A 14666-nucleotide genomic window follows, 5' to 3' on the forward strand; every position below is an offset into this window, starting at 1 on the left:
ATTCGACAAATTAAGTTCGTTAGACTAACAGTAGGCTGTTTATGGTTGACAAGCAACGTAGGAACTTGGCACACTGAAAGGAACATTCCAGGTTCAAGCTAAGCTGTAGCGTCAGCATTAAAGACATGCTGTTGATTACCACAGAAATCAAGTTTCAACAAACAATGCTTAAAGTCTATGGATAAACACTGCAATACACAGTTTTCGCAAAATTATGCTCGTTTTGTTTTTTTATAGAAATGGTTGTTAAGAGCATAACAAATTCTGACACTAGAGATAACTGAGACTTCAGTTGATGTGAGGTTACACATTCTATTCCAACATATTTAGAGCCAGAAGAGTTCAGTTTACAATATGGTATCAACATCTCACACTGTTTTTCTTTTCCTCCAGCAACTAAATAAAGTCATCTAATGTCCCGCAGCACTCTGTCCCGAGACGTAAACACATGAAAGGCGGCAAGGGAATTAGGGCAGCTTCAGACGGATTCTTCCTCGCGGTGATGACTGCCAACAGTCCATTAGTCCTGATGCTCTTAGAAAAGCGTGAACCACCTGAGAGGCTGTCAGATGGCCAAGGATGTCATCTTAGGCTTAACTGTCATCTCCGATCCTCTGGAAAGTTTAGATGTTGCCACAGACCTCCTGTATGGAGGTCAGGGTGAGAATACATGTTTGAGAGATCACCAATACAAACATATCCTGAGGTTTTATGCCTTTATGTTATTTTTTTTACTTGTCCCTGGAGTCACTTATCTATTAAATACAGAGGTAAACTCTCAAAATCCAAAAAGGCTGTGACTGACACAGCAACATAAATTGTGCCTAATTTGATTTGAGAGCTACAGTGATGGGCAAGATTGTCAGGATATTCTTAAAAAGAAATACACTTTAAATGTCAGTTATTCATGTAAAGATGATCTTCACTTCCTTATTTCCATATTGCCAGCAAGCAAATAATCCTTAGGCAGTGTGCCATTGCATCTCGAATAAGCTCTCATTGTATTACTCATTTATGGAAAGCATTTGCACTAAATGAATTCTCCACAAAACCTTCAGCCCTGCTTTGAATTCTTACAAAAAGGTCTTTGTATCACAAGGCCCATAGTCATCATGTACAGTCAGTGACTGTCTGCCTACTAGCATACTGTACTGCATTGCACCATTGTTTAGTTAAGGGACATCACCACTTGTGGCTGAAAGGGCAAGACAGGGGCTGCATCCGAAATCGCATACTTCCCCACTGTGTAGTAGGCGAAAAACAGTACGTGACAAAAGTAGTATGTCTGAATTCAAAGTACTCATAAAAGAGACAAAAAGTACCCGGATGATCTACTTCTTCCGGCGAGATTCTGAAGTGTGTAAACGATTGACTCTTTACGATCCCATGAGGCCACGGGAGAGGATTTGTGAATGGCAGTGAAGCGACGTAACTGACACTGGTAGGTCACATGATGACAACATGGCGAATGTAGTACGTCCATATTTTATTCATACTAAACAGGACATAATTTATAGTGGTCATGGAGTAATTACTTATTCAAAATGAGTACCTACTCAAGAGAGTGTGTGATTTGGGACACAGCCTGGAACTGTAGATGTGTTCAGAAAAACCTAGTGAGCTTCCTTATAAGCTTCTGGGTCAAAACACGTTGTACTTGAACACACGTTCTAGTTGCCCGTTGGCTAGTTTGTTCTGTACCTGCATGACAACTCGCCATACCAGCAGGTGGCAGTAGTTTGTGTTCGCCATTCAAAAAGAGAATCCGAAACTAGGATTGCGGATAAATAAACTATAAACAAAGCAGCGCTTGATTGGTTCGCTAAGCTGAACAGCCAATCAAGAGTGATCTCTCTCACCAATGGCTCCAGCACCAATTCAACATGCTCTATCAGAAAAGCCGTTGACGTGCGGCTCATATGATATTGAGTCCACAAGTAATGGTGCGTTCCATTTACCAAGGAAGTCGGATGTCAGAGCTGGGAATGACAATCCACCCGAGTTGACCTGCCATTCCAGTAAACGGGTCGAAAAACCAAGATGTACGCATCCAGACAAACTTTTTTTGTGCTTGCTCTTTGAAAATACAAACACACAAAAAAGGGGTTATCAGTGCACAGATAATGCCGAAGTATCATGTCCACAAATAGAGGTTGGATACTGTGTGCACCACTGAGTTTGAGACACAGACAAACAGAAGTGCTGGTAAACAATACATTACTACTGTTTGACTGCAGTCGATGCGCTGAGCAGCCATATTGGATTCTGAAGACAGGGTTGTTGCGGGTCCTCAGAGTTTCCCAGTCGCATCTCTGACTTAAGGGGGCATTTCAGTTAAAAGTTCCTACTGGGAAATCAGAATTCCCAACTTCAGAGTACAAATGGAACAAACCATAACGTATGTGGGATGCTCTACGCAGGAAACAACTCCACATGCCAGACAAACTGCAATTTTCATATCTCTTAGCATCTTGCTAAGCTAACGCTGTGATGCTCTAATAAGCAGAAAAATGCAACGCACATAGAAATGTTTGGTGAAATAGTCCATTTTAAATATTTACTATTACAATTTATCTATTAGTAATGGGTTTGTTTTGATTCAGTGTTCAGCTCATATCAAACTGGCCAAGTCACATGATTTCAGCAAGCTTCGTAACCATACAGTTTTGAACTATGGTTTAGTTTGAATTTACATTTACGCATATAGCAGAATCTTTTAACCAAAGTGAATTAAAAAAAAAAGAGGAACAAAAGCAATACGTCAAAGTGCCAACAATATTTGTAAAATTCAAATGCAAGGTTTATTAGACAACTAGATTAGTAATTCCAATGGTTCGCTGCTAGAGTTGATCTGGTGAACCAGTGTATGGTTTTAACTGGGTCTGTTTTATAATGCAATTCAGTTTTAATTAATTTTAATAAACATGCATGTATAATACAATGGCAGTGACAATAAATTATTTCTATTTGGCCTAATCAGCCAAGTCCTGCTTTAAGAACACATACAAGTAGGCAAAACAGAAACGATATACTTCATATTTATTGCCATTTAATGATTTGCAAATAACATTTAATAGATAACACTTTCATAAAAAGCATTAATGATTGGTTTGTCTGTCTTTATTTACATTGCATTTACACCGCTTTGGCCAGTGAGTGGTGTTTTCATTTTGAGAAGCAGTTGGTTCAATTGAGGAGTTTGTAAAAGCCTTGTTTCTTACAGCTAATTTTGCATAATGCTTCCTCTCAGTTGGAAGGCAAGATGGAAACGTAGTATCATATTTCATAAGAATATTAAATGTGAATAGAGCCAAATATAACAATCAACTACGGAGTGTACACATCAAATGACACAGCAAAATTATGGCAAAATAAAGGGTTTAAGTGGGTGTGCTGATTATTTTCTTGTTCTGAATTCAAGACAAGATCCACATTTCAAAGATACTTAAAGTAATTATGAAATTACATATAAAATGTAAATTGCATTTAATGTTCCTCTATGCTTTTTTCCCCCTGATACTACCTTTCATGAAATGTGTACAGCTGTAAGTGAATGTAATTGGTCTGCAAAGTTTCAAAGATCAAAGTGCAGATAAAGTGACTCAATGTCTCCCAAAAGAAAGAAGCACTTCTGAACTGCCTGAAATGAGTTGTCAGTAATTCCAGTCTTTCGGTTTAAACCTATGTAGGTTTGTAACAAATTTGCATTCTGCCAGCCTATGGTCTTCATTGGGTGCTCACGAAGAACATCTACTTCGACTCTCAAACACTATAGTTGTTGCTGAGACTGGAAGAGTTTGGTTTTGTTTTGTCGACATGTCGAGAAGACGCTGTTTTTGCGCTGCAATCTCAAATCCAATTTGCATGCACTTCCAAAGGATGAGGAGTCAGGCTCAAATTGATATGATAAAAACGACGCCATCTGTGCTATTTGTATCACTGTGTATTAAGTGCTGAGGAAGAGCTGAAATATAGATATGTTAATGGAATTTTCGTTTACGACACTCGCTGTAACAGAGCAAATCACAACAGACTGGACCATCTGACCAATCAGAGCAATCACAACAGACTGGACCATCTGACCAATCAGCGAGGAGTAGACCAATCACAACAGACTGGACCATCTGACCAATCAGAGCAATCACAACAGACTGGACCATCTGACCAATCAGCAAAGAGTAGACCAAATCACAACAGACTGGGTCATCTGACCAATCATAGCAGAGTAGACAAATCACAACAGACTGGGCCATCTGACCAATCAGAGCAGAGTAGACAAATCACAACAGACTGGGCCATCTGACCAATCAGAGCAGAGTAGATTAATTACAACAGATTGGGCCATCTGACCAATCACAACAGACTGGGTCTTCTGACCAATCAGAGCAGAGTCAGCTCTCAGAAAGGAGGGTTTTAGAGAGACAATCATGTGCCAAACCATTTCAGACACTGTGAGAAAAGAGCTGATGCTGCAATGTAGCAATTAGGAGAAAACTGAAAAAAATAGCTTTTTTTATCTTTGATACATGCAAACCTAATGTAGGAGACTCCAAAACAAAATTATGAACCTGTAAAATAGCTAAATAAATATCATGGCCAAAAAAAAAAAGAAAAAAAAAAAAGAGATAATTGAGGACATAAAAACATTAACATCCAATACAACCATGGACAGTCTTATGACACCACATCAATATCAGCAAACCTCATACCTATAGGAAATAAATCATGACAATGTTTGCATAGATCACTGAAAGAAGAAGTTAATGGTAACAAGCTGAAATTCCAAACCAGCAAAGTCAGAGGAAAGTCTGACCAATCAGCAGGCAGAATCACAGATTCCTCAGCAGACTGCTGTTAGAGACTGACTGGCCTGGAGACAGAAACAAAGTGTTGAGGAATGTTCCTGAGCGCTCGCCCTGTTTCAGATGCTTGTGGTCTGCACATTCAACACTGACGTCTTCAGTTTTAAATAAACCCTTCAGTTCAGCCAGTCATTCACACTTTAGACATTGTTATGCGTCCAGAAATCCCTCAAAAATAACAGCAATAAGCTTTGAGTTGAAGGACAATTGTTCGTTGACTACATCCGCTGTTGAGTCCTTGTTGGCGGCACCTCAGAGCAGATTGGTACAGCTTTCCACTTTGAGGTTTTCCCGCTGAATACACATTGCCATGTAAGGAAGGTAAAACACTCTGAAAAAAGGAAACTTGAGGAGCTGGGAGCTGGAATTGTGGGAGAAAGGGCCAGAACAAGAACTGGGCAGAAAGCAATTAATCAGCCCCTGAGGCACGTGGCATTTAGGTCACTTTGGATACAAAGTAATTGTCAATTTTGGATAAACTATTACTTTGTATTTCCTTTAACTGGTCCAGATGCTTAAAAAAGCTTAAAAAAAAAATCGGATTATGAGATGCGTTTATGCAAATATAGCAGATATACAGTGTATACAGTCATAAAGATTCACACGCTTATGATTAATATACACAACTCTGTTCAATTCACATTAGGAACCAATTCCTTGCTCACTAAACCCGAAGTAGATCTACAAGGCTCGGTGCAAAGAATGGTGAAATCTGAGCCCTTCTTTCCAGATGCTAACTCATGTCTTCAGGGAGAGAGGGAGGTCGTAAAGTGCCAAAGAAGGAACTATGCCACATCAGCATGTCTAAAGGTCATGGAGCCAAAGGTCATGAGGGGCCTCAGGGGTTACTGAGTTTAAAGTCAACGTCAAACAACATTCTCAACCTTCCAAGGCAAATGTCTTGAAAAATGTCCAATTCAATGAGAAACAAAGTAGCACAGACTTTTGACTATCAACAAAGTCTGGTACAATTTGCATTTTATTCTGATTTAGACAGGAAGACACCGTCTGGCCGACATTAAACACAGTTTAGCATGAGTTGATCTTAAATGGATGATATATATATATATATGATATAAAATATGGCGCCCTTTGTGAAAAAGTAGTACATTATTTATAGAAATGTAGAGGCAGGTCAAGTCCTGTTGGAGTCGATCCATCTTCCAGCGCTCCTCTAAAGTCACACATCTATCAGAGAACTGCCTCATGGGTAACAAACAGCACAAGAGTTGATTTATTCTCTAGAAACCAATCAACACGTCGGTCTCAATTTCGTCCCAGGAGATCCGCGATCCTGCAGACTTCGGTTTCACCTCTAACCAAGCACACCTGAGCCAGCTAATCAAGGCCTCAATCCAAATGTGCATAATATGAAGGATGTTAAAGATTAGTTCATCCCATGACAAAGGTGCTCATCCCTATCAAAGAACATACTTCACATCAAGTATGCAAACCGGGTCCCAGTCAAGCTCTTAGGGTTCATTCAGAAAATTATGGCCTGGTGTGTTTGAACAGAGATGAAAATAAAACTCGGCAGGGGGAACCAGGTTATGTAAATATGCTTTATAGCCTCAATAAAGGAGTAATACATTATCCAAGCTTCTGCATGGAAGACATCCACTGATAAACGCACCAAATGCAACGAGGGCTGTTGAAGTATCCACACTATTTGTTGTGTTTTCTGTTCAATCATTCACTGTGACTGCATCACCATTACCTGCATTTATTTCCCCAATACTGGTTTACTATAGCCACATTCACACAGAAACAGAATATGATTGTCAGTTCTGTATTTATATGGTTACGTTCACACGCAGTTCAGTCATTGCTAACACTTTATTTCAATGGCCCACTTTAGACATACAACTAACTCAAGTAACTTTGCAACTACATGCCAACAAGCTGTCATTAGAGTATTAGTAGACTGTCTGCTTAATATCTGTTAACACTTTATTTTGATACAGACATTACTTTGATGAACAGACATTCTCGTAAGCTTGGCGAACAGTTTTAGAGAAGTTCCCCCATTCAAAAAGAAAGGAGCTGCACTTGCATGACCGAGAGGCATTTCAAAGATGGCCGCCGAGTGAAATGACTTGTCTTAAAGGGACTTTGTTAATATCTGCGAACACTTTATTTTGATGCTCCGCAACAGACATTCTACTGACTTTAAGTAACTTTACAACTACATGTCAACTTAATTCTACTAACCCGAACTCTAAAATTCTACTACAGTCTACTGATACTCTAATGAGAGTTAGTTGACATGTAGTTGCAAGGTTTCTTACAGTTAGCAGAAAGTCTAATGTGGACCATCAAAATAAAGTGTAAGCCAGTTTATTTACAAGAGTTACAACTGCATTCTATAACTGGAACCTGTAAATAACTGGAATAATCAAGACTTTTCAGTTTCATGGTCGTCGCCATCTTTGATATTACTTTGGTCACTTTTGCTATTGCTTCTGGTAAGAGAATATATGCTTGACTCCAGTAAGTATCCGAAAGGCTACTGTCAGCTGCTGTGTGAACGGGACATTGAGACTCACACCAAATGTGGTTGTCAATCCCAAAAACTAATCCTATTTGGCATCTCCATTTCACATAAACCCAAATGAACAGTAATTGTTTGCTTGTAAACAAACATGTCGTTTTTGGCGGCTGGTTCTTGCTTCTCTCCAGAATGATCTGCAATGCAGACCAGATTGAAAGTAGTTACTAGTTCGTCTAAAGTCTGGCTACGGCACACTAGACAAAATCTGGCTTGGCTCTCCCTGTAATGGTATCACTCTCATGGTTTTTTAGCCAGACTGTAGAGGAGGCAGAAAAAGCAGTGTTGCATAACGCTGTGTAATGGATCCCAGAGGGTCTCCTGCCGTACTGAATGGACAGGATTGGATCAGTGGGTGTGACAACACTTCTAATGTTTCTCATGTGTGGAACTTCACAGCACTACTGGCATGCTAAGACTGCCTTTATTAAGCAACATTGTATGAATATTTACATATGTGAAGCACTTCTGTTTTATTTGTTATGAATCTTGTCTTTTGCACCCACAATGTTCCAAATAAAAAGAGCAAAAAAGTACCTTGAGCAGAACAAGAGAGAAAAAAAAAGTATGTTCTTGGTTTAAACAAATGCTGTTTTTGTAGTGAAGAGTCATTTGAGTCTGAGCAACGGTATTTGGTTATAGCACAATGACGTATGTCAAAAGATCAATGGGGATCATGACCCCTTTAATACATGTGTTACGGTCTTAGAAGTACATTATTTCAAAAGAAGTTTGTAATCATTCACCAAAATGAAATCATATCTGATAGAAAAAAGTGGGCTTAAAGGGAAAGTTCACCCTAAAATGAGGTCATCATTTACTCACCCTGGTGTTGTAATGCCGTATGCCCTTCTTTTTAAATGGAACACAAAAGGAGAGTAAAAAAATAAATGTCCCGCTCACGCTCGTCCATTTACTGGCAGTGAATAGCAACCAGCATCAAGCTTTTTTTTTTAAAAAGACGCAAAAGTATCACAGAATGATCCCATGTACACTACCACTCAAAAGTTTTGGATCAGTAAGATTTTTAATGTTTTAAAAAGTAGTCTCTTCTGCTCACAAAAGACTGCATTTATTTGATATATATATATATATATATATACATATATAAAGTACTATTGTTAAATTCTAATATGATGATTTGATGCTCTAAAAACATTCATTATTATTATCAATGTTGAAAACAGTTATTTGATGAATTCTTCAAATTCAATTCTTTATGAATAGAAAGTTCAAAAGAACAGCATTTATTTGAAATAAAATATTTAGTAAAATTATACATGTCTTTACTGTAACTTTTGATAAATTTAATTCATCCCTGATGAATAAAAGTATTGATTTCGTTTATTTATTTCCCCCCAAAAATAAAAATTAAATTCTTCCTGACCCCAAACTTTTGAACGGTAGTGTTTAATGTTACAAAAGCTTTCTTTTTCAATCAACTGTTCTTTTGAACTTTCTATTCATCAAAATAATCCTGATATTAAAAATGTAAATAACTGTTTTCAACATTGATAATATTTTTTCTTGAGCATCAAATCATCATATTAGAATGATTTCTGAAGACTGGAGTAATGATGCTGAAAATTCAGCTTTGATCACAGGAATAAATCACACTTTAAATTGTAATAATATTTCACAAATTTTTTTTTTATTTTTTTTTAATCAAATAAATGCAGCCTTGGTGAGCAGAAGAGACTTCTTTTAAAAACATAAAAAATTGTACCGATCCAAAACTTTTGACCGGTAGTGTATATTCCAAGTTTTCTGGGAGTATGGAAAAGAAATGTTATGTATTATTTAACGAAAATCCTGACCGTGGTTCACTAAATGATGACTTTTATTTTTCAGGGTGAACTGTCCGTTCGACTGATAAATAATGGATAGTAGAGCATCTACACTCATCTTGAAACAAGTCCATCATATCACACATCTTACCTGGACAGGTGTTTCTTGCACAGGGATAACCTTAGGTTCAACCGCAGGCTGTTCCTCCACAACACCAACTTCCTCAATTACAGGGGCGACTGTAGCGGGCTCTTCGTTTTTCGGCTCAACAGCAGCCTTCTCCTCAGCCTTAATCTCTGCCTGTTTGAGCAAAGAGACTGAAGCTCAGAAAACAGCAAACACACTAGGATGACTTGATGGTGAGTAAATCAGGGGGTAATTTTCAATTAATATTAAAAATGTCAAACGGGTTGGAAATAGAAGAAGAAGAAGAAGAAGAAGAAGAAGAAGAAGAAGAAGAAGAAGAAGAAGAAGAAGAAGAAGAAGAAGAAGAAGAAGAAGAAGAAGAAGAAGAAGAAGAAGAAGAAGAAGAAGAAGAAGAAGTTTAAGCAAACCAGATTAAGCAAACAAAAATATTATGGTTTGCCTTTATGTCGTATAAACACCTTATTCATAATATCCATAAACATTCATTTATACATGTATGCATGTAAAAGTTTTTTTTATTTTTTTTTTTAAATAAAGCCAATTGCCAGAATTTGGGCTTTAATCGGAAAATGATCTCCATGTAAACATGGTTCCACCAAAGTGAGAAACGTCAACATTGCAAAACTGGTACAAAATGTTGTGAGTTTTGTCCGACTGGAGCTCTGAAGGTGATTTTAGCAGCTCTGTTCTCGTGAACGTCAGTTCCTCAAGAGTATTCTCTGAAGATCATGTGTGTCTCACACACACCTGTGCTCAAGACTCCTTGAGCTCTCAACAGCAGTATGTGACACAATATATACACTTTTAAATATAGTGGATATACTTTTGAAGCCATATATAGAAGCCAGGTCCAAAGCTCTGGTTACAGCTGTGGTGGCACATTCTAAGTCGAGACCAAGCGCGTGCTCACATGAAACCCTCCTGAACTCTACAATGTCCACTAGTGTGATGTTTAAAAGAAGCGGATCTCAAGAAACATACTGTACTGTCGACTAGAGCCGTAACCACCAGAGACACTGAGGGGGACCTCAGTCCCAATAAATAAAAATGCCCAAACAAAGAGATGTGCATCAGGTGTGCGTTTTACGTTTTTAATTAATTTATGAAGCCACTGCAAAATGTTATCGTTACATGTTATATTGTTATATTATAATGGCATCATAGTCGCACCATAACAGCAATATCAAAATGACTGAGATGGCCAATCAAATCAAAGAAGGCGGGGCTTAACGTTCACAGAAGACGTGTGCAAATTATGGATGGATGGATGGATGGATGGACGGACGGACGGACGGACGGATGGATGGATGGGTGGGTGAATAGATGGATGGATGGGTGGATGGATGGGTGAATGGATGGATGGATGGGTGGGTGAATGGATGGGTGGGTGGGTGAATAGATGGATGGATGGGTGAATAGATGGATGGATGGGTGAATAGATGGGTGGATGGATAGATGGGTGGGTAGATGGGTGGGTAGATGGGTGGGTGGGTGGATGGATGGATGGATGTATGTATGGATGGGTGGGTGAATGGATGGATGGGTGGGTGGGTGAATAGATGGATGGATGGGTGAATAGATGGATGGATGGATGGATGGATGGATGGGTGGATGAGTGAATAGATGGATGGGTGGATGAGTGAATAGATGGATGGATGGATGGATGGATGGATGGATGGATGGGTGAATAGATGGATGGATGGATGGAAGGGTGGATGAGTGAATAGATGGAAGGGTGGATGAGTGAATAGATGGATGGGTGAATAGATGGATGGATGGATGGAAGGGTGGATGAGTGAATAGATGGAAGGGTGGATGAGTGAATAGATGGATGGGTGGATGAGTGAATAGATGGATGGGTGGATGAGTGAATAGATGGATGGAAGGGTGGATGAGTGAATAGATGGATGGAATGGTGGATGAGTGAATAGATGGATGGATGGGTGGGTGAATGGATGGGTGGGTGGGTGAATGGATGGATGGGTGAATAGATGGATGGATGGGTGAATAGATGGGTGGATGGATAGATGGGTGGGTAGATGGGTGGGTAGATGGGTGGGTAGATGGGTGGGTGGGTGGATGGATGGATGTATGTATGGATGGGTGGGTGAATGGATGGATGGGTGGGTGGGTGAATAGATGGATGGATGGGTGAATAGATGGATGGATGGATGGATGGATGGATGAGTGAATAGATGGATGGGTGGATGAGTGAATAGATGGATGGATGGATGGATGGATGGGTGAATAGATGGATGGATGGATGGAAGGGTGGATGAGTGAATAGATGGAAGGGTGGATGAGTGAATAGATGGATGGGTGGATGAGTGAATAGATGGATGGGTGGATGAGTGAATAGATGGATGGAAGGGTGGATGAGTGAATAGATGGATGGAATGGTGGATGAGTGAATAGATGGATGTATGGATGGGTGAATAGATGGATGGGTGAATGGGCGGATGGGTGAATGGGTGGATGGATGGCAGTTGCTGCAGATTTGTTGGCTCCACTTCCATGATTACCCATTCCACCACATCCCAAAAGTGCTGTATATTAAATAATATTCCAAAATACACCATTAAAGACGTTCCAATGTTGTTCTAAGAACGTTTCTCTAAACATCACGAGCAACATGTTCCGAGAGAGTTTTGCTAGCGTTCCCATTAAGTTACAAAAACGTTATTTCTGAATGTTCACTGAAAAGTTTTTAAAACTTTTTTTCGTGGTTATGCAAACGTTAAGGGAACATTCCAATCGGTCATTTTGCAAACATTATAGGATTGTTACTCTTCAATGTTCTCTGTACGTAAAACAAACGTAACATTAAAAAAAAAAAAAAACCGTTAGGCGCACATCCAACTAAACGTTTCAGGTAGGCTAAAGACATGAACAATGTTTTTGTGCCAACTTTTTTGAGAACATTATTAAAGACCAGATCAGAACGAATGTTTCTTATCAACGGAGAAAACTTTGAGAGAACCTTGCCACAACGTTAGCTAAAGTTCCTTTCAAATATTTCTAAAGTTGTAAGAACGTTTAACGTTCTGTTAGCTGATCAGACGGCGTGTCATTTACTCGAGGCCAAATTTACTCCAGACTACATAAATTTACATAAACTAAATAAGTAAAATACAGCGCAAAAGAATCCCAGCGCGCATCTCACCTGTACAGGTGTTTGTTGCACCGCGATGACTTCAGCTTCTACAACAGGAGCGACTGGAACGAGCTCTTCCCTTTTCTTTTCAATAACCACCTCCTCTTGCACGGGGGAAGGAGCAGGAGCAGGAGCCGGAGCCGGGGAAGGTCGCTCCTCTCTGGGCTGCTGATGCGCAGTAACCCGCTCTGATCGCTCCTCGTGTTGCTTCTGTTTCTGATCTTTTTTTTGCGCTGGTTTCTTCGCCAGGAACGTCGATGCAATTACAATGGCAATAATCGTAAAGAAAAGTGCGGACAAAATAACAGGTACGTCTATATTCATGATTGCCTGCGGTTGATGATGTTGTTGTTGTTATTACGGTGAAACTGTATGTTTGAGCGGTTTATTGTGGCATGTAAAGCGGACGGATTAGTGAGCGCCTCAGCTCGTCCCGTTCCAGCTCGTCTGAGCGAGAGATCTCATGAAGCCCATGTGCGAGAGACGCTTTCCAGAAGGGCCGTGTCTTAAAACCTAGTCAGCTGCCTACATAGACAGCAGTCTGGAGCGTGATAGCCTAATGAAGACGCTCAAAACAAATGAAATTAAATGCATTATGTAGCAGCTTTTTAGAAAATCCGTAACATTTCAACAATTTTTATTTTATTTTTTATAATATAGCCCAATAGTGCTAATAAAAATAATTGAACATAAACCTGATATTATATACAAGCGCAACTAAAGGTCAGGCTGATGCCCATAAATGCTAGTTAGGAAGCTTGTTGGGATTTAAGACGCAACCAATGACTCCCAACACAGCGTCACTCCCTACAGGACAGCCCACCTTTTTAAAGGAGCAATTTAAATGTTTTTGACGAAACACTGGGCTCTTCTTCCTATGTTTTTCCCCTATATTTTAAAAGGGAACATGTATGATTATTATAGCGATGGAACAACACAGTACTACTGAACGTATAAATCTTTTAGGAAAATAGTTTCATTTGTTATTTACTATTGTTAACTATTGTTTGGTTTGTGTGTGCATATATTGTTGTTTGTATGTATGTATGTATGTTGTGTACTAATGCAGCTTTGAGTCCAAGACAAATTTCCTGAAAAAGGACAATAAAGTACACTAACTTACTAACTAATATATAGAGTTATATTCTTCTGAGGACTGCCATGTAAATAGCCCTTATAATGGGGTTTGATGCAGATTTTAGTGGATATTTCCAATGATGTTTATTTTAGAGTGCAATAGTTTTTTTCCTGCAGTTTAATCATCACTCTATTCAACAGCATGAATAAATTACATAAAAAACAATTAAAAAAAAATTAAAAGGAACAATTTTATATTTTCTTAACAAAAGGATGTTATTCCAGATAAATGCTCCAATACAGCATTTTTTTTTTCCAACAAAAGTTTAGATTCACAAGTTTTAAAATCATGTTTAATAATTAAATTTCGCATGAAATGGAAGTTGCGATAGTCCTTTCTTCTCTATAGTGACTGTATCCAAGTGAAACACTTCTGGAACAAGAACAGATGTAGGGCGGGGCTTGATTTTGTCCTTGGGGATTTGATTGGATGGTTGTGGTTTGCTATTGGCTGATCTCATGTGAGTGACAGGTTGCCCCGCCCTCATGCCAGTAAACACATCATCAGAGAAGAGAGGACGTTATTGTGATTAAAGATTACGAGGACACGATTTTAAACGAATAATGATGTGCAAGGATAAATCATTTATAATACACAGCAATACTGCATTAAAACAAATAATAATTGACCATTTTGATTTCATGATGACTTTAAATATATCCTTGTGGAAGTTGCATCATGTCATTTTATAAGTGGAGTTAAATGGAATTAAATACACTCTTTCATGTGTGGTGTCCAGAAAGTAACCTAAAACAAGTATATTAATAATTTCAAGACATTTATTGAAAAATTAGCTCTTTAAAAGTTCTGGGATAAAAGGGAGTATTTATTCCACTGGTTTACGTGGTTGGTGCGTCAACCCTTTTTAATTTACCTTGTCATAAATAACCACAATGACGCATTAAGAGGAATTATAGTTACGTAAGGGTCAAAAGTAATCAATCAGCCATGGTGAACTGGATGTAACATCACACCATAGACAATCTGCGATATGCAAAGACAATGACTGCACCAAGACAAATACATAGA

At 38.8% G+C, this 14666-nt stretch overlaps 1 protein-coding gene across 3 annotated transcripts in view; it reads right to left on the reverse strand.

Annotated features, from left to right (window-relative positions):
• LOC307160288 (uncharacterized protein) overlaps nucleotides 1–14663 on the reverse strand; it is a 46848-nt gene extending 32185 nt beyond the window's left edge. For all 3 annotated transcript variants that reach the window (XM_079874256.1, XM_079874258.1, XM_079874257.1), the window contains exons 1-2: nucleotides 12509–14663; nucleotides 9349–9498 (exon numbers count right to left, since the gene is read on the reverse strand). In XM_079874256.1, coding sequence (XP_079730382.1) covers nucleotides 9349–9498; nucleotides 12509–12823 — 465 coding nt within the window. In that variant the 5' untranslated portion in view covers nucleotides 12824–14663. The remainder of the gene's footprint in view (nucleotides 1–9348; nucleotides 9499–12508) is intronic.
• Nucleotides 14664–14666: the final 3 nt, after the last annotated feature.

Source organism: Squalius cephalus (assembly GCF_949319135.1).
Source record: "Squalius cephalus genome assembly, chromosome: 1".
NCBI lineage: Eukaryota > Metazoa > Chordata > Actinopteri > Cypriniformes > Leuciscidae > Squalius > Squalius cephalus.